The sequence below is a fragment of the Coregonus lavaretus genome (assembly GCF_964263955.1).
Source record: "Coregonus lavaretus genome assembly, chromosome: 11".
In the NCBI taxonomy this organism is placed as follows: Eukaryota; Metazoa; Chordata; class Actinopteri; order Salmoniformes; family Salmonidae; genus Coregonus; species Coregonus lavaretus.
This window is the reverse complement of record NC_139998.1, coordinates 47,716,528-47,741,170: the sequence shown is the minus strand read 5'-3', so window position 1 is coordinate 47,741,170 and position 24,643 is coordinate 47,716,528. Positions and strand designations below refer to the sequence as shown.

The 24,643-nt window shown below is 42.6% G+C and overlaps 1 protein-coding gene across 2 annotated transcripts; it reads left to right on the top strand.

The window, feature by feature from the left end:
- The first annotated feature begins 1 nt into the window (after position 1).
- On the top strand, positions 2 to 23,763 carry thop1 (thimet oligopeptidase 1). Of its 2 annotated transcripts, XR_014613918.1 has the most exons (15): positions 2 to 136; positions 1,181 to 1,387; positions 4,810 to 4,958; positions 5,502 to 5,609; positions 5,845 to 5,947; positions 6,281 to 6,438; positions 6,776 to 6,911; positions 7,509 to 7,651; positions 18,568 to 18,791; positions 20,065 to 20,266; positions 22,150 to 22,336; positions 22,510 to 22,638; positions 22,789 to 22,925; positions 23,165 to 23,515; positions 23,590 to 23,763. XR_014613918.1 is itself a non-coding variant. In XM_084171500.1 (14 exons), exons 1-14 carry the CDS (start codon positions 124 to 126, stop codon positions 23,324 to 23,326), a joined length of 2,058 nt encoding a protein of 685 aa, XP_084027626.1. In that variant the 5' UTR covers positions 2 to 123; the 3' UTR covers positions 23,327 to 23,763. The 2 variants fall into 2 exon arrangements, 1 of the variants encoding a protein (XP_084027626.1); XM_084171500.1 differs by having other exon boundaries at positions 23,165 to 23,763.
- Positions 23,764 to 24,643: the final 880 nt, after the last annotated feature.

The window sequence follows — 24,643 nt, the reverse complement described above, 5'->3', positions numbered from 1 at the left end:
TGACTTTGTGGCTGTGATAACTAGTGGAAACCTCAGTTGTCAAAACCCCTAATCGCTGTATTGGCATCGTCAACCACAGACTGTAAAACTCTCCGCGAACGTTGCTTCTCAGATTTCTGAAATATGGCACCGACAGGTGAGTCTTTACGAAATTCATCCAAATTACATTAGCTATTTTATAACACTTCATTGTCAAATGAATAAACTCAACGTTTTGCATATTCGATCGTCAGTCTGTGCTGGACTTGCTAACGGTTTCTGGTTTTCTGAACACTAACGCGTTAACGTTAGTTATCTTGCAAGTGTGGTGGCTGATTTAAATTGGTTAGCTAACGTTAACCTTATTTAACAGAACATGTATTGCACGCTATTAAAATGTTGTGTTTGTAGCAAGCAAGCACATCTCTGCAGGTTCATCTTATCTAGCTAACTAACCAGCTTAGCCACCCACTAAAATGATTGTTAGTTAGCTAGCTACAGCATACATCCAGTGCATCCGTCCCATTCAGCTAGCTACCTAGCCAGATATATCAAAAGGCGCGATTACAAGTTGGCAAGAATCCCACTGGCGCGTTTTGATAATGAACCTGAACCTTCCAAATGTTACAATATAACTAACTACAAGCTACGTCAGCAGTACTGACAATGCCCTCTGTTACATTGACTGGCTAGCTAGCTAGATTTTCAGTAGGGAGGATGACAGCCGCCTAATTAATTAAACGATAGTTAGCTAGCTAACGTTAGCTAATTTTGTTAGGTAAGCAGTGCTGAACCTCAAAGTATCGCTGGATTAGCTACTACTATGCACATCCACATATATAGTTTCCATAGATAAAATAGTAGAAATGTCAACACTATTACTACTATCACGGGTTGACATTTGCATACGGCCTATTGGTTGCAAGTGTTTAAGGGCAACAGGGAACTGTTGCTAGCTAGTATTTTCATGGGGTGTAAAACTGTAGTGTTGACTGTACATCTAATAGTACATCAGCCACAGTATCTTCTCACCACGTGAGCAGTGCTGATGCTCAAACTAGGCATAGTTTATAGCACATGCCGCCATACTGAAACAAGCTATGTCCTTATAACGTGTACACTTCCTCACGGTTCAGTAGTTAGTAGGCCTTTTCCAAGACGAACCATCCAACTCGTGACCATTCCTTATTTCACCCCACAGGAGAGGTGGCGTCTGGCAGTGGTGCGCGAGTGTGTGCTGACAACCGCCTGCGCTGGGACCTGACCCCCGAGCAGATCCATCAGCTCTCAGATGAGCTTATTGACAAGACCAAAAAGGTGTACGACTGTGTTGGGGCCCTGGACCTGGCCAGTGTTTCCTATGAGAACACCCTGAAAGCCCTCGCTGATGTAGAGGTGGAGTACACTGGTGGGTGAGACCCATACTCCAAAATGCCACCTTTCTTTAACCCCCTTTCCTCTATTGTGACAGTGAATTGAAATTACTGAATTGAGGTTACAGCAGTACGGTGAAAATACGGTGTCAACCTCTCCAGTCATTTAAAGAGCCGTCTGCCATCAAGGAAATAATTAGAGGGTCGGAGGGATATTGAGTGTATGTGACTTGACAAGTGCTTCCCAACAGGTTTCCCCTATAATTTCCTCTATATAACAACCTATAGGTTGATTAGAAATCCAGGGCTTAAAAACAAAGGTATCATTGTACGCTGATGGTTCATGTGGTCTTTGAAATCCACAACTTGAATCCCTCCACAGCCTCATAGAGGATCTAGATACATTTTCTAACCTCTGGATTACAACCAAATTATGACAAATGTACTATATTACGTATTGGATTACAAAAAAATACATTTTTTACATTACCATGTAGTTTACCAATAAAATGGTCTGATGGTGGATGGTTCTGATGTGGATATACTCAGAATACATATCCCAAAGGAAATAAATGATCTCACTCCAATACATTTTAATAGAAAGTTAGCAAAAATAGATATGATCTTGCTACCATGGAAAGGTAAATACCTGTCAATTTGTGGAAAAATCACCCTGATTAACTCTTTAGTATTATCCCAGTTTACCTATTTGCTTATGGTCTTGCCTACGCCTAGCGAACAGTTTTTTTTAAATTATATGAGAAAAAAAGATTCAATTTTATTTGGAATGGCATGCCAGACAAAATTAAACAGGCCTATTTATATATTGAATATGAATTCGGAGGACAGAAATTATTAAATATTAAAGCATTAGACCTATCACAAAGCTTCAGTCATACAAAAGTTATACTTAAATCCGAATTGGTTCTCTAGCAAATTAGTAAGATTGTCTCACCCAATGTTCAAGAATGTCCTTTTCCCCATTATTCAGATTACAACCTCTCACTTTCAGTTATTTGAAAAGGAAATCATCTCCCAAATATCACTATTTCCAAAACAAGCCATAGAAAGTTGGTTGCAATTTCAATTTAATCCTCCAGAAACGACAGAACAAATAATGCAACAAATATTGTGGTTAAACTCAAATATACTAATTGACATTGATTTTTTTTGACGAAATGTTTAAAAAAGGTATAATCTTTGTAAATGATATCATCGGTAGGACTGGTGGAGTTATGTCGCACATGCAGCTAACAAAAACATATGGAAATGTCTGCTCTACCCAAAATTACAACCAAGTAATTGCAGCCTTACTGCAAAACTGGAGAGGAAAGTGGAAGGGGGAGAAAGTAAGGAACTTGTCTGTCGGCCCTGCATTAAAGAACATAATTGGTTAAAGAAAACTGTGATAAATAAAAAAGTATACCAGTTTCATTTAATAACCAAAGGATTGACAGCCGTCCCATATAGATTGCGAAATAGTTGGGAGGAGATTTTTGACGTACCGATCCCATGGCATAGTGTTTATGAACTGATACGCAAAACGACACCGGATTCAAAACTTAAAATCTTTCAATTTAAATTATTATATAAAATTCTTGCTACCAATATAATGTTATTTATATAGGGGATACAATCTTCCCAGCTCTGCAGATTTTGCTGCGAAGAGACAGAATCACTAGATCATTTGTTTTGGTACTGTCCATTTGTAGCTTGTTTTTGGACACAGGTCCAGGAATGGCTAAAGGATTGCAATATTTACCTGGAGCTAACCTTGCAGATAGCATTACTGGGTGATCTGAAAAGTCATAGTCAATCGATCAATAATATAATAATACTTTTAGCAAATATGTTTATTTTCAATTTACGATCTGTAGAAACAATGAGAATAGAAAGGTTCAGAGCTTTTGTAAAACATCACAGTACAGTTGAAAAATATATGGCAAATAGAAGTCCTATATGGCTGGTGTTAAGAGCTAGATGGGAGGTGTTGAATGGAGTTGAAGGATGGGACTAATAACAACTAACAACAACTAATAACAAGATAACTAATAATGTAAGCATACTGTGTCCATAATAAGTGTATAGGTTGTAGGTTGGGAGCTTTTGTGAAAGAGCACAGAAAGATATGGCATATAGAAGCAAACCGGATGGACATCATGAAAATGATCAGAGAGGTTGAGAGTAGAAGAAGTTCAGGAGAAAAAACAAACAAAATATAATTATATGTCCATAAAATGTATATAGTCAGTATAAGCTGGAAGTAGAGGCCTAAGCATTGTTGTTCACTAGTTTACTCCAATTAGGGAAAGGGTGGTGGGGTTGGAAAGTAATAAAGGGGAATATATATATATATAAATAAACATGGGGATTGGAAGTGATGCAGACAATTACATTGATGGAAGTTACAATCTATCTGCAATATTAAGCTGATCTACCCCCTTAAAAAAAAAAAAAAAAACCTATAGGTTGATTCATAATTGGTGCATTTGTACAGTAGAACCATATACTCATGTAAAGAAGGCAAAGAACAAGTCCTTGCACCTTGTTGGTAGCTGATGGGCAGGTTTCACAAAAAACTAAACTAAGGATACATAATCAGTTCAGTCCAAGGCAACCACACCTAGCATCTACTCCACTGCCATTGTAAGCGATGGGGAAAAGTCTGAGTTGGCAGGAAAGAGGTATGCAATGGTAGAGACAAATCAGCACTTTTTACACAAAGACTAGCTGACCAGCCTATGCTCACCACAATAGTGTTTTGGGCATTGTTTTGAAGCCAGGGCAAAGGCAGTGGACCCTGGGCTGTAGATGTTACATCAGGCAGTTGTAGCCTTTCATAAACCCAGAGCAGCAAAATATATTGTACAAAATAACATGTTTTTATACTCGCTTTCCTGCCTCATCATTTTAGGCCTTTTGTTACCTGTTTCATCACAATGCACATTCCCCAAAACATGAGCTTAAGTTTCAAACAGAACATTTTCACATTAGACTGGATTTATAGACTACAGGTGGGTGCGACACATTGGTAATGGATGAGGTGAGTTCCAGTCTTTCAGTACGAAAGCACTCTGAGCACTGAAAAAGCCCTATATATATATATATATATATATATATATATATATATATATATATATATATATATATATAATCATTGTCATGATACAGTGCATCATGATACAGTTGCTGACTTTTTTTTATAGTGAGGAATGTTTTTTTTTCATGATCGTGTTTTGCAAGTTAATTTTCTTCAATTGCTTGTAAATGTTTTATGTTTTTATTGCATTGGAATTGTAAATATTGTGAGTTTGTATGATCCTGTGCAGGGCTCCCTTTTAAAAAGAAGCCTTTGTCTCAGGGGGATTCCCTGTTTAAATAAATAATAAAAATCACATGCAAAGAAAATGACACTCATAACACCTGCTCACGCTTGCATTTTGACATGTTGTTCCAGTTGAGCGCAATATGCTGGACTTCCCCCAGCACGTGTCCTCCTCCAAGGACGTGCGCACGGCCAGCACCGACGCCGACAAGAAGCTGTCAGAGTTTGACGTGGAGATGAGCATGAGGGAGGATGTATACCAGAGGATCGTGGCGCTGGAGGTGAGGAGGAAGAGGTCAATACAGAAGGTCCATCTCAATAGTCTAAAGTGACTTTCTCATCTCTTTACATCGACATTTGAGTCATTTAGCAGACGCTCTTTTCCAGAGCGACTTACAGTTAGTGCATTCATCTTAAGATAGCTAGGTGGGACATCCACATATCACAGTCATAGAAAGTACATTTTTCCTCAATAAAATAGCTATCAGCAAGGTCTGAGCTAAAAAGGGAAGAAAAAAGTCATTTGATTTATTTTTCATCTGAAGTCTGCACTGATCTGAAAACACACTCAGTGGATGTGCTTTCGTCTGCCACTTCATCAGATCAGTACAGCTGATAAATACTTTGAGGGATCAGGACTAATAAAGAAGGGGAAAATACCCTTTGGCCTGTTGAGATAAACCGATAGATCTCTGTAGGTGAGGCCTGTATGTTTTCAAATGTTATTGCCTCATCATGTTGTCTTTAGAATTATCCTATGGCTAAGGCAAAGGCTGGGTGGAGTATCGTTCTCATCACCTGAGTTCTGCTTTTCGTCCTCACAGGGGAAGGTTGACGCTGACACGCTCACTGATGAATCCAAGAGGTACATGAAGAGGCTCATCAAGCTGGGCCAAAGGAACGGCCTCCACCTGACCAAAGAGACACAGGATGTAAGGGACTTTACTGAAAGGTTTTAAATTCCAAAGCTCATACTCTGATTAGACCTTGGTTCAAATACTATTTGACATCTTTCCAATACTGAACGATTGCTTTAGCCTGCCTGTAGTGGTTCAGACAAGCACAGCTAAAGTATCAGAAATTATTTTAAAAAGTATTTGAACCCAGCTCTACCTCTGATCATTAGGGTCATTGTCAACCCATTGTCTTACTTCTATCTCAAAATAGGAAGTCAAGAGGATTAAGAAGAAGCTGAGCAACCTGTGCATTGACTTCAACAAGCACCTGAACGAGGACACCACCAGTCTGGTTTTCACCAGAGAGGAGCTGGGTGAGTTCCTAGGCTATAGATTTGGTCTGCTATTGGATCATTGGTCAGGCACTTATCAAAGCAGTCCCTGTTCTTTTGTAGAAGTCACGGGTCAAAAGAATGCCAAAAACATCACTTTCACCGACGGTCACTGTGCAGTTCGACAGTAACTGATTTAGTGACATTAAGGGGAAGGACGCTTGGAAATGTTGATGTCTCTTTCTTGGCCATATGAAAATCGAGCTAGTTTTCAGGTTTCCAATTTGATTGCGTAAAAAAAGAAGCAACAAGCGCTGGATAATTGAAAGCAAATCCAGAAATATGACTTCCGACATGTATGACGATGCACTTTAGGCGGTCTCCCCGAGGATTTCCTGAGCTCGCTGGAGAAGGACGGGGACAAGCTGAAGATCACCCTCAAGTACCCTCATTACTTCCCCACCATGAAGAAGTGCTTCATCCCAGAGACCCGTAGGAAGCTGGAGGAGGCCTTCAACTCTCGCTGCAAAGAGGTGAGCCATGGTCTGTTCTGTGTGAGACAGAGATGCTATCCGGTATTGGGGAGAATTGGGTACACTTCCGTAATAATAAAAAAAAAATACATGGCAATGACCAGAGAAAGTACTTGAAACAAGAAAATCAATGAGCCCCCTCAAATAAAGTTGAATTGCTGCACGGAAATGTACGTTTAAGTTTATTTCAGCGAACATGTATGATAGACAACATGTTGGTTGGTGGTGCGTTTCAGCTCCACATTTTGCATTTTCTCTGAGCACCAAGGTTAACCTGAAAAATGGTCCCCTGGAATGAATTTCAGATTCCACCCTGTGTAATTTTCTCCTGGTGTAGGAGAACTCTGCCATCCTGAAGGAGCTGGTGCAGCTGAGGGCTCAGAAGAGCTCCCTGCTGGGCTTCACCACCCACACTGACTTTGTCCTGGAGATGAACATGGCCAAGTCTGGCAAGAAGGTGGCCGGCTTCCTAGGTGGGTGTTACTGATCGAGATCGGAGGGGTTGAGGAAGGAGTTCGTACAACTCATTGAAAGGTTGTTATTGTTCGTGGTTCCATTTTCAACTGACCAGTGTACAATTTGGCTAGTTGTTTGTGGTTGACTATTGTTAGCTGCAGAGGCTGCTGTCCATTCTATCAGAAACAAAGTAATATATGTGTAATAATTAAACCCTAACTTGCTCCAGGGGCACTGTAGTACTCTGGCTGATCCTGTAAAACAACACATTTCACTGCACCTATCCGGTGTATGTGACAATAAAACATTAGTTTTTTGTGTGTGCTGCAGCTGCTTCACTATACTCCCCTGGCCGTAACCACCCTGTTCTATTTTAGGGAAAGTATTGATGTCATATTGTTTGTTGAGGGCATTGCTCACACTCAACTATGCATTAACAAACACAACTGCTACAACACAAAATGGTTCACATTTCAAAAATTTTTACAACAATGCACGCGCAATTACACACACACTAGTTACCACCCCTCTGCTCCAACCTGTGTCTGTCTTTCGGAGGAGACACATGTCCTTTGTGTACCTTTTGACAATAAGGTAATGTTCCTCTTTTCCAGAGGAGCTGGCCCGTAAACTGAAGCCCCTGGGGGAGGAGGAGCGCAGGGTCATCCTCACACTGAAGGAGAAGGAGTGCCAGAAGAGGAACCTGCCTTTCAACGGCGAGCTGCATGCCTGGGACACGCGTTACTTCATGACCCAGGTAGAGAAGAGGGAAAATACAGTGTCTGTTACGCTCAGTGACCCAACAGTGATTTATTTAACACACACATAAATACATCGCTGTTGGATGATATCAGAGTTTCAGAATGCAAAGATTAAAAAAAAAACACCTTTATTTAACCAGGTAAGCCAGTTGAGAACAAGTTCTCATTTACAACTGCGACCTGGCCAAGATAAAGCAAAGCAGTGCGATAAAAACAACAACAGAGTTACATATGGGGTAAACAAAACATAAAGTCAATAACACAATAGAAAATCTATATACAGTGTGTGCAAATGTAGTAAGTTATGGAGGTAAGGCAATAAATAGGCCATAGTGTAAAATAATTACAATTTAGTATTAACACTGGAGTGATAGATGTGCAGAAGATGATGTGCAAATAGAGATACTGGGGTGCAAATGAGCAAAATAAATAACAATGTAAATAACAATATGGGGATGAGGTAGTTGGGTGGGCTAATTACAGATGGGCTGTGTACAGGTGCAGTGATCGGTAAGCTGCTCTGACAACTGATGCTTAAAGTTAGTGAGGGAGATAAGTCTCCAGCTTCAGAGATTTTTGCAGTTCGTTCCAGCCATTTGCAGCAGAGAACTGAAAGGAATGGCGGCCAAAGGAGGTGTTGGCTTTGGGGATGACCAGTGAGATATACCTGCTGGAGCGCAGACTACGGGTGGGTGTTGCTATGGGGACCAGTGAGCTAAGATAAGGCGGGGATTTGCCTAGCAGTGATTTATAGATTACCTGGAGCCACTGGGTTTGGCGACGAATATGTAGTGAGGGCCAGCCAACGAGCGCGTACAGGTCACAATGGTGGGTAATATATGGGGCATTGGTGACAAAACGGATGGCACTGTGATAGACTACATCCAATTTGCTGAGGAGAGTGTTGGAGGCTATTTTGTAAATGACATCGCCGAAGTCAAGGATTGGTAGGATAGTCAGTTTTACGAGGGCATGTTTGGCAGCATGAGTGGAGGCTTTGTTGCGAAATAGGAAGCTGATTGTTCTGTTGTATTGCCCCCCCAATCCCCAAAACACGTGTAAATATTGGACTATAAATTGTGCCTTCCTGTATTATACTTATGTTAAATTGTTTATTCTATTCTACAGAGCCATTAACTTTATGTTTGTATTCTTTTAAGAATAGCCTATATCTATTTGTATATATGGGTGTGTGTGTGGGTGTGTGTGTATGTATGTGTATATACAGTGGGGGGAAAAAGTATTTAGTCAGCCACCAATTGTGCAAGTTCTCCCACTTAAAAAGATGAGAGAGGCCTGTTTCATCATAGGTACACATCAACTATGACAGACAAAATGAGAAAAAAAAATCCAGACAATCACATTGTAGGATTTTTTTATGAATTTATTTGCAAATTATGGTGGAAAATAAGTATTTGGTCAATAACAAAAGTTTCTCAATATTTTGTTGTATACCCTTTGTTGGCAATGACACAGGTCAAACGTTTTCTGTAAGTCTTCACAAGGTTTTCACACACTGTTGCTGGTATTTTGGCCCATTCCTCCATGCAGATCTCCTCTAGAGCAGTGACGTTTTGGGGCTGTCGCTGGGCAACACGGACTTTCAACTCCCTCCAAAGATTTTCTATGGGGTTGAGATCTGGAGACTGGCTAGGCCACTCCAGGACCTTGAAATGCTTCTTACGAAGCCACTCCTTCGTTGCCCGGGCGGTGTGTTTGGGATCATTGTCATGCTGAAAGACCCAGCCACGTTTCATCTTCAATGCCCTTGCTGATGGAAGGAGGTTTTCACTCAAAATCTCACGATACATGGCCCCGTTCATTCTTTCCTTTACACGGATCAGTCGTCCTGGTCCCTTTGCAAAAAAACAGCCCCAAAGCGTGATGTTTCCACCCCCTTGCTTCACAGTAGGTATGGTGTTCTTTGGATGCAACTCAACATTCTTTGTCCTCCAAACACGACGAGTTGAGTTTTTACCAAAAAGTTATATTTTGGTTTCATCTGACCATATGACATTCTCCCAATCCTCTTCTGGATCATCCAAATGCACTCTAGCAAACTTCAGACGGGCCTGGACATGTACTAGCTTAAGCAGGGGGACACGCCTGCACTGCAGGATTTGAGTCCCTGGCGGCGTAGTGTGTTACTGATGGTAGGCTTTGTTACTTTGGTCCCATCTCTCTGCAGGTCATTCACTAGGTCCCCCGTGTGGTTCTGTGATTTTTGCTCACCGTTCTTGTGATCATTTTGACCCCACGTGGTGATATCTTGCGTGGAGCCCCATATCGAGGGATATTATCAGTGGTCTTGTATGTCTTCCATTTCCTAATAATTGCTCCCACAGTTGATTTCTTCAAACCAAGCTGCTTACCTATTGCAGATTCAGTCTTCCCAGCCTGGTGCAGGTCTACAATTTTGTTTCTGGTGTCCTTTGACAGCTATTTGGTCTTGGCCATAGTGGAGTTTGGAGTGTGACTGTTTGAGGTTGTGGACAGGTGTCTTTTATACTGATAACAAGTTCAAACAGGTGCCATTAATACAGGTAACGAGTGGAGGACAGAGGAGCCTCTTAAAGAAGTTACAGGTCTGTGAGAGCCAGAAATCTTGCTTGTTTGTAGGTGACCAAATACTTATTTCCACCATAATTTGCAAATAAATAAATTAAAAATCCTACAATGTGATTGTCTTGATTTTTTTCTCTCTCAATTTGTCTGTCATAGTTGACGTGTACCTATTATGAAAATTACAGGCCTCTCTCATCTTTTTAAGTGGGAGAACTTGCACAATTGGTGGCTGACTAAATACTTTTTTCCCCCACTGTATATACCGTATTTTCCGCACTATAAGGCGCACCGGAGTATAAGCCGCAGCAGCTAAATTGAATGATATTGAAGGATGTGTACATATATAAGCCGCACTGGACTATAAGCCGCAGGTGTTTTAATGTTTAATTACCACATGTAAGGGTTCTTGCACAGAGGGGATTGTCGGGAAAGAGACAAACTGTCTCGCTCTCGTAATGTCTGTCTGTCTTGCTCTCTTTCTGTCTCTCGTTCTGTCTCTCGTACCACTCTCGGTTCCACTTTTACTTTTGCACGCTACCTGTCTCACTCTTTTCCGGCCTCCAGCTTTTCCTGCTGGAGCCCGCCGCTTAAAGGTGGGGGGCGCGGACCTGTCATAGAGCCCATAGAGTTAAAGTTGGTGGACTGTAACCTGTAAAATCCATAGATTTAGGAGGCCTTCTAGTGGCCGTTAGCTGTAAAAATCCATAGATTAGCCGCACCGTTATATAAGCCGCAGGGTCGAAAAATGGGGAAAAAGGCGCGGCTTATAGTCCGAAAATTACGGTATACAGTGGGGAGAACAAGTATTTGACACACTGCCGATTTTGCAGGTTTTCCTACTTACAAAGCATGTAGAGGTCTGTAATTTTTATCATAGGTACAGTTCAACTATGAGAGACGGAATCTAAAACAAAAATCCAGAAAATCACATTGTATGATTTTTAAGTAATAATTTGCATTTTATTGCATGACATAAGTATTTGATCACCTACCAACCAGTAAGAATTCCGGCTCTCACTGACCTGTTCGTTTTTCTTTATATAGGTAACGAGTTCAAACAGGTGCAGTTAATACAGGTAATGAGTGGAGAACAGGAGGGCTTCTTAAAGAAAAACTAACAGGTCTGTGAGAGCCGGAATTCTTACTGGTTGGTAGGTGATCAAATACTTATGTCATGCAATAAAATGCAAATTAATTACTTAAAAATCATACAATGTGATTTTCTGGATTTTTGTTTTAGATTCCGTCTCTCACAGTTGAAGTGTACCTATGATAAAAATTACAGACCTCTACATGCTTTGTAAGTAGGAAAACCTGCAAAATCGGCAGTGTATCAAATACATGTTCTCCCCACTGTGTATATATATATATATATATATATATATATATATATATACATACATACATACATACATACATACATACATACATACATACATACATACATACATACATACAGCTCTGAAAAAAATTAAGAGACCACTGCAAATTTTTCTTAAATCAGCATCTCTACATGTATGACAGCCATTCTATTCCAGTGTCTGTTGAATTCCAACACAGGCACACCTCATTCTACTGAATGAGGTACTGATTAGGTGATCACATGAACCAAATCTTATTTAAAGAGGAAAAGTATAAAAACCACTGCTGTGGTCATCACTATCCTTTTGCAATAGGACCAGCTGGATGGCAAAAACAGTGCTAATAGTACCTCAAAAGTAATATTAATCAAAAAATAACTATTGACCATGCCAAAAGAGTTGAAAAGGAAAGTTTTGAGTGAGGAAAATAAGGGTTCATTTCTGGCTTTACTGGCAGAGGGATACAGTGAGCGTCAGGTTGCTTCCATCCTTAAAATGTCAAAGTCGGTGGTTCATAAGAACAAGGTCAAGCAGCAGACATTGGGGACAACAAAGCTACAGACCGGCAGAGGGCGAAAACGACACTACTGACTGGGATGACCGCCAACTCATTCGAATGTCACTCAACAACCGTAGGATGACATCAAGTGACCTACAAAAAGAATGGCAAACGGCAGCTGGGGTGAAGTGCACGGCGAGGACGGTTCGAAACAGGCTCCTAGGGGCAGGGCTGAAGTCGTGCAAAGCTAGAAAAAAGCCCTTCATCAATGAGAAGCAAAGAAGAGCCAGGATGAGGTTTGCAAAAGACCATAAGGATTGGACCGTAGAGGACTGGAGTAAGGTCATCTTCTCTGATGAGTCCAATTTTCAGCTTTCCCCAACACCTGGTCGTCTAATGGTTAGACAGAGACCTGGAGAGGCCTACAAGCCACAGTGTCTCGCACCCACTGTGACATTTGGTGGAGGATTGGTGATGATCTGGAGGTGCTTCAGCAAGGCTGGAATTGGGCAGATTTGTCTTTGTGAAGGACGCATAAATCAAGCCACGTACAAGGTTGTCCTGGAAGAAAACTTGCTTCCTTTTGCTCTGACATTGTTCCCCAACTCTGAGGATTGGTTTTTCCAGCAGGCCAATGCGCCATGCCACACAGCCAGGTCAATCAAGGTGTGGATGGAGGACCACCAGATCAAGACCCTGACATGGCCAGCCCAATCTCCAGACCTGAACCCCATTTGAAAACTTCCGGAATGTGATCAAGAGGAAGCTGGATGGTCACAAGCCATCAAACAAAGCCGAGCTGCTTGAATTTCTGCGCCACGGGTGGCATAAAGTCACCCAACATCAATGTGAAAGACTGGTGGAGAGCATGCCAAGACGCATGAAAGCTGTGATTAAAAAAATCAGGGTTATTCCACCAAATATTGATTTCTGAACTCTTCCTAAGTTAAAACATTAATATTGTGTTGTTTAAAAATGAACATGAACTTATTTTCTTTGCATTAATCGAGGTCTGACAACACTGCATCTTTTTTGTTATTTTGACCAGTTGTCATTTTCTGCAAATAAATGCTCTAAATGACAGACAAAAAAATTGGGAATTTGGGAGAAATGTTGTCAGTAGTTTATAGAATAAAACAAAAAAAAATGTTATTTTTACCCAAACACATACCTATAAATAGTAAAACCAGAGAAACTGATAATTTTGCAGTGGTCTCTTAATTTTTTCCGCAGCTGTATATGTGTATATCCAATCAAATCTAATCAAATCAAATTGTATTGGCCACATGCGCCGAATACAACAGGTGCAGACATTACAGTGAAATGCTTACTTACAGCCCTTAATCAACAGTGCATTTATTTTTAATAAAAATAGTAAAATAAAACAACAACAAAAAAGTGTTGAGGGGAAAAAAAAGAGCAGAAGTAAAATAAAATAACAGTAGGGAGGCTATATATACAGGGGGGTACCGGTGCAGAGTCAATGTGCGGGGGCACCGGCTAGTTGAGGTAGTTGAAGTAATATTTACATGTGGGTAGAGTTAAAGTGACTATGCATAAATAATTAACAGACTAGCAGCAGCGTAAAAAGATGGGGTGGGGGGCAGTGCAAATAGTCCGGGTAGCCATGATTAGCTGTTCAGGAGTCTTATGGCTTGGGGGTAGAAGCTGTTGAGAAGTCTTTTGGACCTAGACTTGGCACTCCGGTACCGCTTGCCGTGCGGTAGCAGAGAGAACAGTCTATGACTAGGGTGGCTGGAGTCTTTGAGAATTTTGAGGGCCTTCCTCTGACACCGCCTGGTATAGAGGTCCTGGATGGCAGGAAGCTTGGCCGCAGTGATGTACTGGGCCGTACACACTACCCTCTGTAGTGCCTTGCGGTTGGAGGCCAAGCAGTTGCCATACCAGGCGGTGATGCAACCAGTCTGGATGCTCTCGATGGTGCAGCTGTATAATTTTTTGAGGATCTGAGGACCCATGCCAAATCTTTTCAGTCTCCTGAGGGGGAATAGGCTTTGTCGTGCCCTCTTCATGACTGTCTTGGTGTGTTTTGACCATAATAATATGATAGTTCGTTGGTGATGTGGACACCAAGGAACTTGAAGCTCTCAACCTGTTCCACTACAGCCCCGTCTATGAGAATTGGGGTGTGCTCAGTCCTCTTTTTTTTCCCTGTAGTCCACAATCATCTCCTTTGTCTTGGTCACATTGAGGGAGAGGTTGTTATCGTTGTCGGTGATCAGGCCTACCACTGTTGTGTCGTCTGCAAACTTAATGATGGTGTTGGAGTCATGCCTGGCCATGCAGTCATGGGTGAACAGGGAGTACAGGAGGGGACTGAGCACGCACCCCTGAGGGGCCCCTGTGTTGAGGATCAGTGTGGCAGATGTGTTGTTACCTACCCTTACCACCTGGGGGCGGCCCGTCAGGAAGTCCAGGATCCAGTTGCAGAGGGAGGTGTTTAGTCCCAGGATCCTTAGCTTAGTGATGAGCTTTGAGGGCACTATGGTGTTGAATGCTGAGCTGTAGTCAATGAATAGCATTCTCACGTAGGTGTTCCTCTTGTCCAGGTGGGAAAGGGCAGTGTGGAGTGCAATAGAGATTGCATCATCTGTTTGGGCGGTATGCAAATTGGAGTGGATCTAGGGTTTCTGGGATAATGGTGTTGATGTGAGCCATGACCAGCCTTTCAAAGCACTTCATGGCTACAGACGTCAGTGCTACGGGTCGGTAGTAATTTAGGCAGGTTATCTTAGTGTCCTTGGGCACGGGGACTATGGTGGTCTGCTTGAAACATGTTGGTATGACATACTCAGTCAAGGACATGTTGAAAATGTCAGTGAAGACACTTGCCAGTTGGTCAGCACATGCTCGGAGTACACCTCCTGGTAATCCGTCTGGCCCTGCGGCCTTGTGAATGTTGACCTGCTTAAAAGTCTTACTCACATCGGCTACAGAGAGCGTGATCACATAGTCATCCGGAACAGCTGGTGCTGTCATGCATGCTTCAGTGTTGCTTGCCTCAAAGCGAGCATAGAAGTGGTTTAGCTCGTCTGGAAGTCTTGTGTCACTGGGCAACTCGCGGCTGTGCTTCCCTTTGTAGTCTGTAATAGTTTAAGCCCTGCCACATCCGACGAGCGTCAGAGCCGGTGTAGTACGATTCAATCTTAGTCCTGTATTGACTCTTTGCCTGTTTGATGGTTCGTCTGAGGGCATAGTGGGATTTCTTATAAGCGTCCGGGTTAGAGTCCCGCTCCTTGAAAGCGGCAGCTCTACCCTTTAGCTCAGTGCGGATGTTGCCTGTAATCCATGGCTTCTGGTTGGGGTATGTACGTACGGTTACTGTGGGGACGACATCATCGATGCACTTATTGATGAAGCCAGTGACTGATGTGGTGTACTCCTCAATGCTATCTGAAGAATCCCGGAACATGTTCCAGTCTGTGCTAGCAAAACAGTCCTGTAGCTTAGCATCTGCGTCATCTGACCACTTTTTTATTAACCGAGTCACTGGTGCTTCCTGCTTTAGTTTTTGCTTATAAGCAGCAATCAGGAGGATAGAGTTATGGTCAGATTTGCCAAATGGAGGGCGAGGGAGAGCTTTGTATGCATCTCTGTGTGTGGAGTAAAGGTGGTCTAGAGTTTTTTTTCCTCTGGTTGCACATTTAACATGCTGGTAGAAATTAGGTAAAACGGATTTAAGTTTCCCTGCATTAAAGTCCCTGGCCACTAGGAGCGCTGCCTCTGGATGAGCGTTTTCCTTTTGACTTATGGCCTTATACAGCTCATTGAGTGCAATCTTAATGCCAGCATTGGTTTGTGGTGGTAAATAGACAGCTATGAAAAATATAGATGAAAACTCTCTTGGTAAATAGTGTGGTCTACAGCTTATCATGAGATACTCTACCTCAGGCGAGCAAAACCTTGAGACTTCCTTAGAATTGGATTTTGTGCACCAGCTGTTGTTTACAAATATACACAGACCGCCACCCCTTGTCTTACCGGAGTCAGCCGTTCTATCCTGCCGATGTAGCGTATAGCCCGCTAGCTGTATGTTGTCCATGTCGTCGTTCAGCCACGACTCGGTGAAACATAAGATATTACAGTTTTTAGTGTCCCGTTGGTAGGATAACCGTAATCTTAGGTCATCCCATTTATTCTCAAATGATTGAAGATTGGATAATAGGATTGATGGGAGAGGCAGTTTACTCGCTCGCCGTCGGATCCTTACAATGCACCCCGACCTACGTCCACGATATCTCCGTCTCTTCCTCATGCGAATGACGGGGATTTGGGCCTTGTCGGGTGTCTGTAGGCTGTCCTTCGCGGCCGCCTCGTTGAAGAAAAAATCTTCATCCAATATGAGGTGAGTAATCGCTGTCCTGATATCCAGAAGCTCTTTTTGGTTATAAGAGACGATGGCAGAAACATTATGTACAAAATAAATTACAAATAACGCGGTAAAACACACATAATAGTACAATTGGTTAGAGGGCTGTAAAACGGAAGCCATCTTCTCCGGCGCCATTCTCTATAGTGTATGTAAAACGGCAGCCATCTTCTCCGGCGCCATTATCTGTCTATAGTGTATCTTTTTTTTTTTTTACATTTTTAGTCATTTAGCAGACGCTCTTATCCAGAGCGACTTACAGTTAGTGAATACACATATATATATATATATATATATATATTATTATTTTATACTGGCCCCCCGTGGGAATCGAACCCACAACCCTGGCGTTGCAAACGCCATGCTCTATCAACTGAGCTACATCCCTGCCGGCCATTCCCTCCCCTACCCTGGACGACGCTGGGCCAATTGTGCGCCGCCCATGAGTCTCCCGGTCGCGGCCGGCTGCGACAGAGCCTGGATTCGAACCAGGATCTCTAGTGGCACAGTTAGCACTGCGATGCAGTGCCTTAGACCACTGCGCCACTCAGTATCTATATATGTATATTAGGGCTGTCAAATGATTAAAATTTTTAATCAAATTAATCAGAATTTTCAGTGGATTAATCATGATTAATCACTATTTGCAATTACACCTGAATCCTAACCATTTTTTTTCTGAAATGCATACCAAAAGATAAATAACAGGACACAGATACATAATTTTCATATTATGTCTGTTTATTAACACAGCCAAATAATGGTGTTTTAAATCAAGCTGAAACATACTACACACCATAATATTTGTCTTTGTAATGTTCCATCACTTCCTCTTTGGCATTCCTCTTAACCAGGATGTACAATTTACAGTATTCAATTGAACAGAAAGCAATAAATGTAGTCAAATCATAACAGTGACCTACCACATTTTTGCACAATTTGAGTCATCTGTGGAAAAAAACATTTTCAATAAAACTTTTAAATCAAACCAAAGAACAATCTTTTACCTTTTCCTCCATTCTTTAATCCAGTTGCTCAAAAATCCAGTTGCTAACTACTATAACATGTTGCACTGAAACTGGTCTTTTTGTTTGAACATCACCTTTCAAATCTACTGAGCTTCATCATCGTTCAGCCAGTTGCTGAGGCAAACTAACTTGTTCACATTTTCTGAAAGTAAAGCTGACCTTTTCTTGTTCACAATGTGACCTGCAACTGAGAAAAGTCGTTCACAGGGAACAGTGGTTGCAGGAGTGGCTAGATATGTTTGTTACTCACTGATGTCCAATGGTCTCCTGTCAGGGCGATATGATTTACTTGAGCCAAGACCTCTTTCCTTTTTTCTTTTTCGTTTTCATAGAGCTCGTGGATTTTCTTCATAACTGTGGCTCTTGACGGTGGCTTATAGAATGAGTCTTGAGACGCCACTTGCAAAACATCAAGGAAACCTGAGTCTTCTACAATGCTAATGGGTCTACAATCCTTTGCAATCCATTTTGCTATTGTGTTGGTCAAATTATCTGAGGTTGATTTTGTTAATTGCCTGCAAACATTCAGCGTGGTCTGGCGCAAACCACTTGCTGAATCTGACGGCCCAGCAAACGCATGTTTGGCGTTGACATGGTACTTCAAGCTTGAACAGCTCCGGTGAAATTGAAACTCCTTCTTACAAATCTTGCAAATAACCTTGTACTTGTTAACTGTACCATCATCATTCTTTTTATATTTGAATCCGTCAATAGGCCCACTTTGCTCACCTTGCTCCATCTCGCCTCTAGCTCCCAACCACTTTCCTGACCTGAATAATTTGTCACACTGCGCATGCGTGAAATGCGTTAAAAAAATTGACGTAATTAACAGCAAACAACTAATTAACGTCGTTAACGCGCTATTTTTGACAGCCCTAATATATATATATGTGTGTGTGCATCGCCTATATTTATGCAAAAAGAATAACGGGATAATAAAAACAAATCTCTGTATTTTCTACTGCGGTGGTAGAGCTGACCCTGTGGGCTGTGTATTTGCCCTTGAGGGGATAAACAACGTTTTTAAGTGTTTAATTGAATCTATTTCCTCTGCTCTGCCCCCCTGTAGGTGGAGGAGACCCAGTACGCGGTGGACCAGAACCAGCTGAAAGAGTACTTCCCCATGGAGGTGGTGACCCGGGGCCTGTTGGACATCTACCAGGAGCTGCTCAACCTCACCTTTGACCTGGTGGAGGGCGCTCCTGTGTGGCACGACGACGTCACCCTCTACTGCGTCAAGGACCGCACCTCAGGCACGGTGGTGGGCCAGTTCTACCTGGACCTCTTCCCAAGGTGAGTCGGAGGAAAGCAGAGGAGATCAAAAAGGGGCAAGGATTTTAAAGATTGCCGCCTTTGGTTTACTATTTTATTTTATTTAGCCTTTATTTTAACAGGAATTCATGCTGAGACCAAGGTCTCTTTCACATGTGCCCCCTGTGTACACATCAAACACATAAATATACACTATACACATCAATATACATCAATATTCACATCAGTATACGCTATACACATCAAGCTACACTATACACACCAATATACACATCAATATTTACTATACACATCAATATACACATCAATATTCACTATACACATCAATATTCACATCAATATACACTATACACATCAATATACACTATACACATCCATATACACTATACACATCAATATATATATATATATATACTATACACATCAATATTCACATCAATATACACATCAATATTCACATCAATATACACATCAATATACACATCAATATACACTATACACATCAATATACACTACACATCAATATACACATCAATATTCACTATACACATCAATATACACATCAATATTCACTATACACATCAATATACACATCACTATTCACTATACACATCAATATACACTATTCACATCAATATTCACATCAATATTCACTATACACATCAATATTCACATCAATATACACTATACACATCAATATTCACATCAATACACACTATACACATCAATATACACATCAATATACACTATACACATCAATATACACTACACATCAATATACACATCAATATTCACTATACACATCAATATACACATCAATATACACATCGATATACACTATACACATCTATATATATATATATATATATATATATATATATATATATATATATATAGACTATACACATCAATATACACATCAATATACACTACACATCAATATACACATCAATATTCACTATACACGTCAATATACACTATACACATCAATATACACATCAATATTCACATCAATACACGAAAAAGCAAAACAATGTGTTATGTACGATGAATGTTTTGATATATCGATCTTTTATAAGGATTTGATCCTTTTTGGGAGGGGAAGAAATCTGTATTTCATTGCTCTGCAGAGTTGCAGTTTAATTTTGTAAATGAAGTTCAACTGCAATTAAAATAAAGGAGCTCACCTTTGCTCGTCAACATTATGAGGGAGACAATAAAAAAAATAAACATATCAAAAGTTTTAGCCAGTCATGTTCAACAGTCATGGTGATTGTGTGTAACCCCCCCCCAGAGAGGGGAAGTACGGCCACGCGGCCTGCTTCGGCCTGCAGCCCGGCTGTCTGCTGTCGGATGGGACCCGCCAGATGGCGGTGGCAGCCATGGTGGCCAACTTCAGCAAGCCCACGGCCGACGCCCCTTCCCTGCTGCAGCATGACGAGGTGGAGACCTACTTCCACGAGTTTGGCCATGTCATGCACCAGCTCTGCGCTCAGGTGTGTGTGTGGTGTCATTACTAGTATACAACATTGTTCTGTTCCTAAGCACTGAAATTAATGTTTGTCTGAATAAACCAGGGGGGGCCAGTATGAACAATGTATGCACTCACTAATTGTAAGTCGCTCTAGATAAGAGCGTCTGCGAAATGACTAAAATGTCAAAAAAATAAAGGCATTTTAGTGTGATGGTTAATATATTTCCCACTCTGGCTGTTAATTTCCTGTAAAATCAACCTGAAAGAGTTTGTAAACAAGGACTTCTTGCAAGTCACTTTAATGCCTGAGAGGGCAGTGTCCTCCTCTGATTATTCAATCTAAAATATATATACACTGCTCAAAAAAAAAAGGGAACACTTAAACAACACGTCACCCTCAAAATTAAAGTGGAAAACCACACTAAAGGCTGATCCAACTTTGATGTAATGTCCTTAAAACAAGTCAAAATGAGGCTCAGTAGTGTGTGTGGCCTCCACGTGCCTGTATGACCTCCCTACAACGCCTGGGCATGCTCCTGATGAGGTGGCGGATGGTCTCCTGAGGGATCTCCTCCCAGACCTGCACTAAAGCATCCGCCAACTCCTGGACAGTCTGTGGTACAACGTGGCGTTGGTGGATGGAGCGAGACATGATGTCCCAGATGTGCTCAATTGGATTCAGGTCTGGGGAACGGGCGGTCCATAGCATCAATGCCTTCCTCTTGCAGGAACTGCTGACACACTCCAGCCACATGAGGTCTAGCATTGTCTTGCATTAGGAGGAACTCAGGGCCAACCGCACCAGCATATGGTCTCACAAGGGGTCTGAGGATCTCATCTCTGTACCTAATGGCAGTCAGGCTACCTCTGGCGAGCACATGGAGGGCTGTGCGGCCCCCAAAGAAATGCCACCCCACACCATGACTGACCCACCGCCAAACCGGTCATGCTAGAGGATGTTGCAGGCAGCAGAACATTCTCCACGGCGTCTCCAGACTCTGTCACGTCTGTCACATGTGCTCAGTGTGAACCTGCTTTCATCTGTACAGGGCGCCAGTGGCGAATTTGCCAATCTTGGTGTTCTCTGGCAAATGCCAAACGTCCTGCACGGTGTTGGGCTGTAAGCACAACCCCCACCTGTGGACGTCGGGCCCTCATACCACCCTCATGGAGTCTGTTTCTGACAGTTTGAGCAGACACATGCACATTTTGCAGGGCTCTGGCAGTGCTCCTCCTGCTCCTCCTTGCACAAAGGCGGAGGTAGCGGTCCTGCTGCTGGGTTGTTGCCCTCCTACGGCCTCCTCCACGTCTCCTGATGTACTGGCCTGTCTCCTGGTAGCGCCTCCATGCTCTGGACACTACGCTGACAGACACAGCAAACCTTCTTGCCACAGCTCGCATTGATGTGCCATCCTGGATGAGCTGCTCTACCTGAGCCACTTGTGTGGGTTGTAGACTCCGTCTCATGCTACCACTAGAGTGAAAGCACCGCCAGCATTAAAAAGTGACCAAAACATCAGCCAGGAAGCATAGGAACTGAGAAGTGGTCTGTGGTCACCACCTGCAGAACCACTTCTTTATTGGGGGTGTCTTGCTAATTGCCTATAATTTCCACCTGTTGTCTATTCCATTTGCACAACAGCATGTGAAATGTATTGTCAATCAGTGTTGCTTCCTAAGTGGACAGTTTGATTTCACAGAAGTGTGATTGACTTGGAGTTACATTGTGTTGTTTAAGTGTTCCCTTTATTTTTTTGAGCAGTGTATTTCATATTATACATGCATGATATTTTTTATTCAGACTGATATGAACATCAAATTGTTCCAGTTTGATGTCTACTACTAACACCTCAGGATTAGTTTATTAACAGATCCCTGTCTCTCCTCTGTCTCTGCTGCTACCAGGCTGACTTTGCCATGTTCAGCGGGACTCACGTGGAGCGGGACTTTGTGGAGGCGCCCTCCCAGATGCTGGAGAACTGGGTGTGGGAGAAAGAGCCCCTGCAGCGCATGTCCAAACACTACAAGACGGGTGCCCCTATCCCTGACGACCTGCTGGATAAACTCATGAAGTCCCGGCTGGCCAACACGGGTGGGTCACTACGAAACAATGCCCTGGTTCCTTAATAGAACACCCCTTAACACCTTGTACACCAGTGCTGGAGGTTAGGTTATTGGGCTGTGGTCACCAAACAGACTCCTGAAGAACTACCTGGTTTACGGGTATCAGTGTGTTAAAGTGTTAACCCTCTCCCTCCCATGCAGGTATGTTTAACCTGCGTCAGATTGTCCTGGCCAAGGTGGACCAGGCACTCCACACCAAGAATGGTCTGGACCCGGCCGAGGAGTACTCCCGGCTGTGCCAGGAGATCCTGGGCGTGCCCGCATCCTCAGGTCAGAGACAACCTCAACCAATGAGCCAGACCACCATCACAGCTGTAGTTTGGTAGCCTGGTCCCAGATCTGTTTGTGCCATCTTGCCAACTCCTATGGTAATTGTCACAGCTTTTAAACAATCCTTTCTCTTTGCCATTGTGCCCATAGGAACCAACATGCCTGCCACGTTTGGCCACCTGGCAGGTGGTTACGACGCCCAGTACTACGGCTACCTCTGGAGCGAGGTCTACTCCATGGACATGTTCTACGCCCGCTTCAAGCAGGAGGGCATCATGAACCCCAAGGTTGGCACAGCTGAGCAATTTATTTACAATCTTATCTGTTATTTACAATGCTGTTTTTACACTTGACCATCTTCAGCTATTATCTAGTAATTGGTATCAGCCGTTATTGATTCTAGTGACTACCTGCAGCCCTGACTTTGGTTTTTGAGCTCCAAATGATTTCACCACGGCAGAAATGTAATTGTTTTTTGGCTAAGATGGCCTTCTGCTTGATGCCGATGTCTTTTTCCATCTCCCAGGTGGGGCTCGACTACAGAAACTTTATTCTGAAGCCCGGAGGCTCGGAGGACGCTGAACTGATGCTCAAGAACTTCCTAGGGCGAGAGCCAAAGCAAGAAGCTTTCCTTCTGAGCAAAGGACTAACGGTGGAGCTGGAGGCGGACACTCCATGTGCCTGTTGACCAATCACAACCAGCTTAGCGTAAACGTCCCCCAACCAATCATACACTTAGGACACGGGCACAAGGGACCTACATTTTCTAGAAAAAAAATGAAGACAAGAATTGATGAAGATAATAATTTCACGTTTCCGCTGCTCTAGAGCAGTGTTCCCCAACCCTGGTCCTCCAGTACCCCAACAGGACACATTTGTGTTGTAACCCTGGACAAGCACACCTCATTCAACTTGTCAACTAATCATCAAGCCCTCAATGAGTTGAATAAGGTGTGTTTGTCCAGGGTTACAACAAAAATGTGTACTGACCAGGGTTGGGAAAAACTGCTCTACATGAAATATCACCCAGTTTCCCCCTTTTGTGCTGTGTTTTGAGAGGAGGTATGTTTTAAACTGCAATTGTATTCAAGTAAGGATGAGCAAAATACACTAACAAAGAATTGACTTGACCCTTTTGTCGGCATTTGTTGACTTCTGTCAGTTTTCTCAGAAGAAGTAGCTCTCCAGTTTCTGCAGAGCTGCAATATGTACTGTTCCTAGACCAGGGGCCATCAAACTCATTTTGGGCAGAATCTCTGACGATTCAGTATCCTGTCTGGTAAAACAAGGCTTAATACTAACTCCCCTCAGAATGAGGCTCTAGCCTTTCACTTGAAGTACACTCGCGGCCATAAAGCTGTTATAACACACTGTCCTAAGAATACAACCGTTGTTACACTCGCGGCCATAAAGCTGTTACAACACACTGTCCTAAGAATACAACCGTTGTTACACTCGCGGCCATAAAGCTGTTACAACACACTGTCCTAAGAATACAACCGTTGTTACACTCGCGGCCATAAAGCCATTACAACACTGTCCTAAGAATCAACCAATCAAATGTACTTATAAAGCCCTTTTAACGTCAGCAGATGTCACAAAGTGCTATACAGAAACCCAGCCTAAAACCTCAAACAGCAAGCAATGCAGATGTAGAAGCACGGTGGCTAGGAAAAATTCCCTAGAAAGGCAGAAACCTAGGAAGAAACCTAGAGAGGAACCAGGCTCTGAGGGGTGGCCAGTCGTCTTCTGGCTGTGCCGGGTGGAGATTATAAGAGTACATGGCCATTTAAGGCCAGATTGTTCTTCAAGATTATCAAATGTTCATAGATGACCAGCAGGGTCAAATAATAATCACAGTGGTTGTAGAGGGTGCAACAGGTCAGTACCTCAGGTGTAAATGTCAGTTGGCTTTTCATAGCCGAGCATTCAGAGGTCGAGACAGCAGGTGCGGTAGAGAGAGAGTGGAAAACAGCAGGTCCAGGACAAGGTAGCACGTCCGGTG

Excerpts from the sequence above, each read along its gene's own strand:
- thop1 (XM_084171500.1), top strand. Across the intron at positions 5,948-6,280 it reads TTTCACCAGAGAGGAGCTGG|GCGGTCTCCCCGAGGATTTC; the intron begins GTGAGTTCCTAG and ends GATGCACTTTAG. Across the intron at positions 6,439-6,775 it reads TCAACTCTCGCTGCAAAGAG|GAGAACTCTGCCATCCTGAA; the intron begins GTGAGCCATGGT and ends CTCCTGGTGTAG.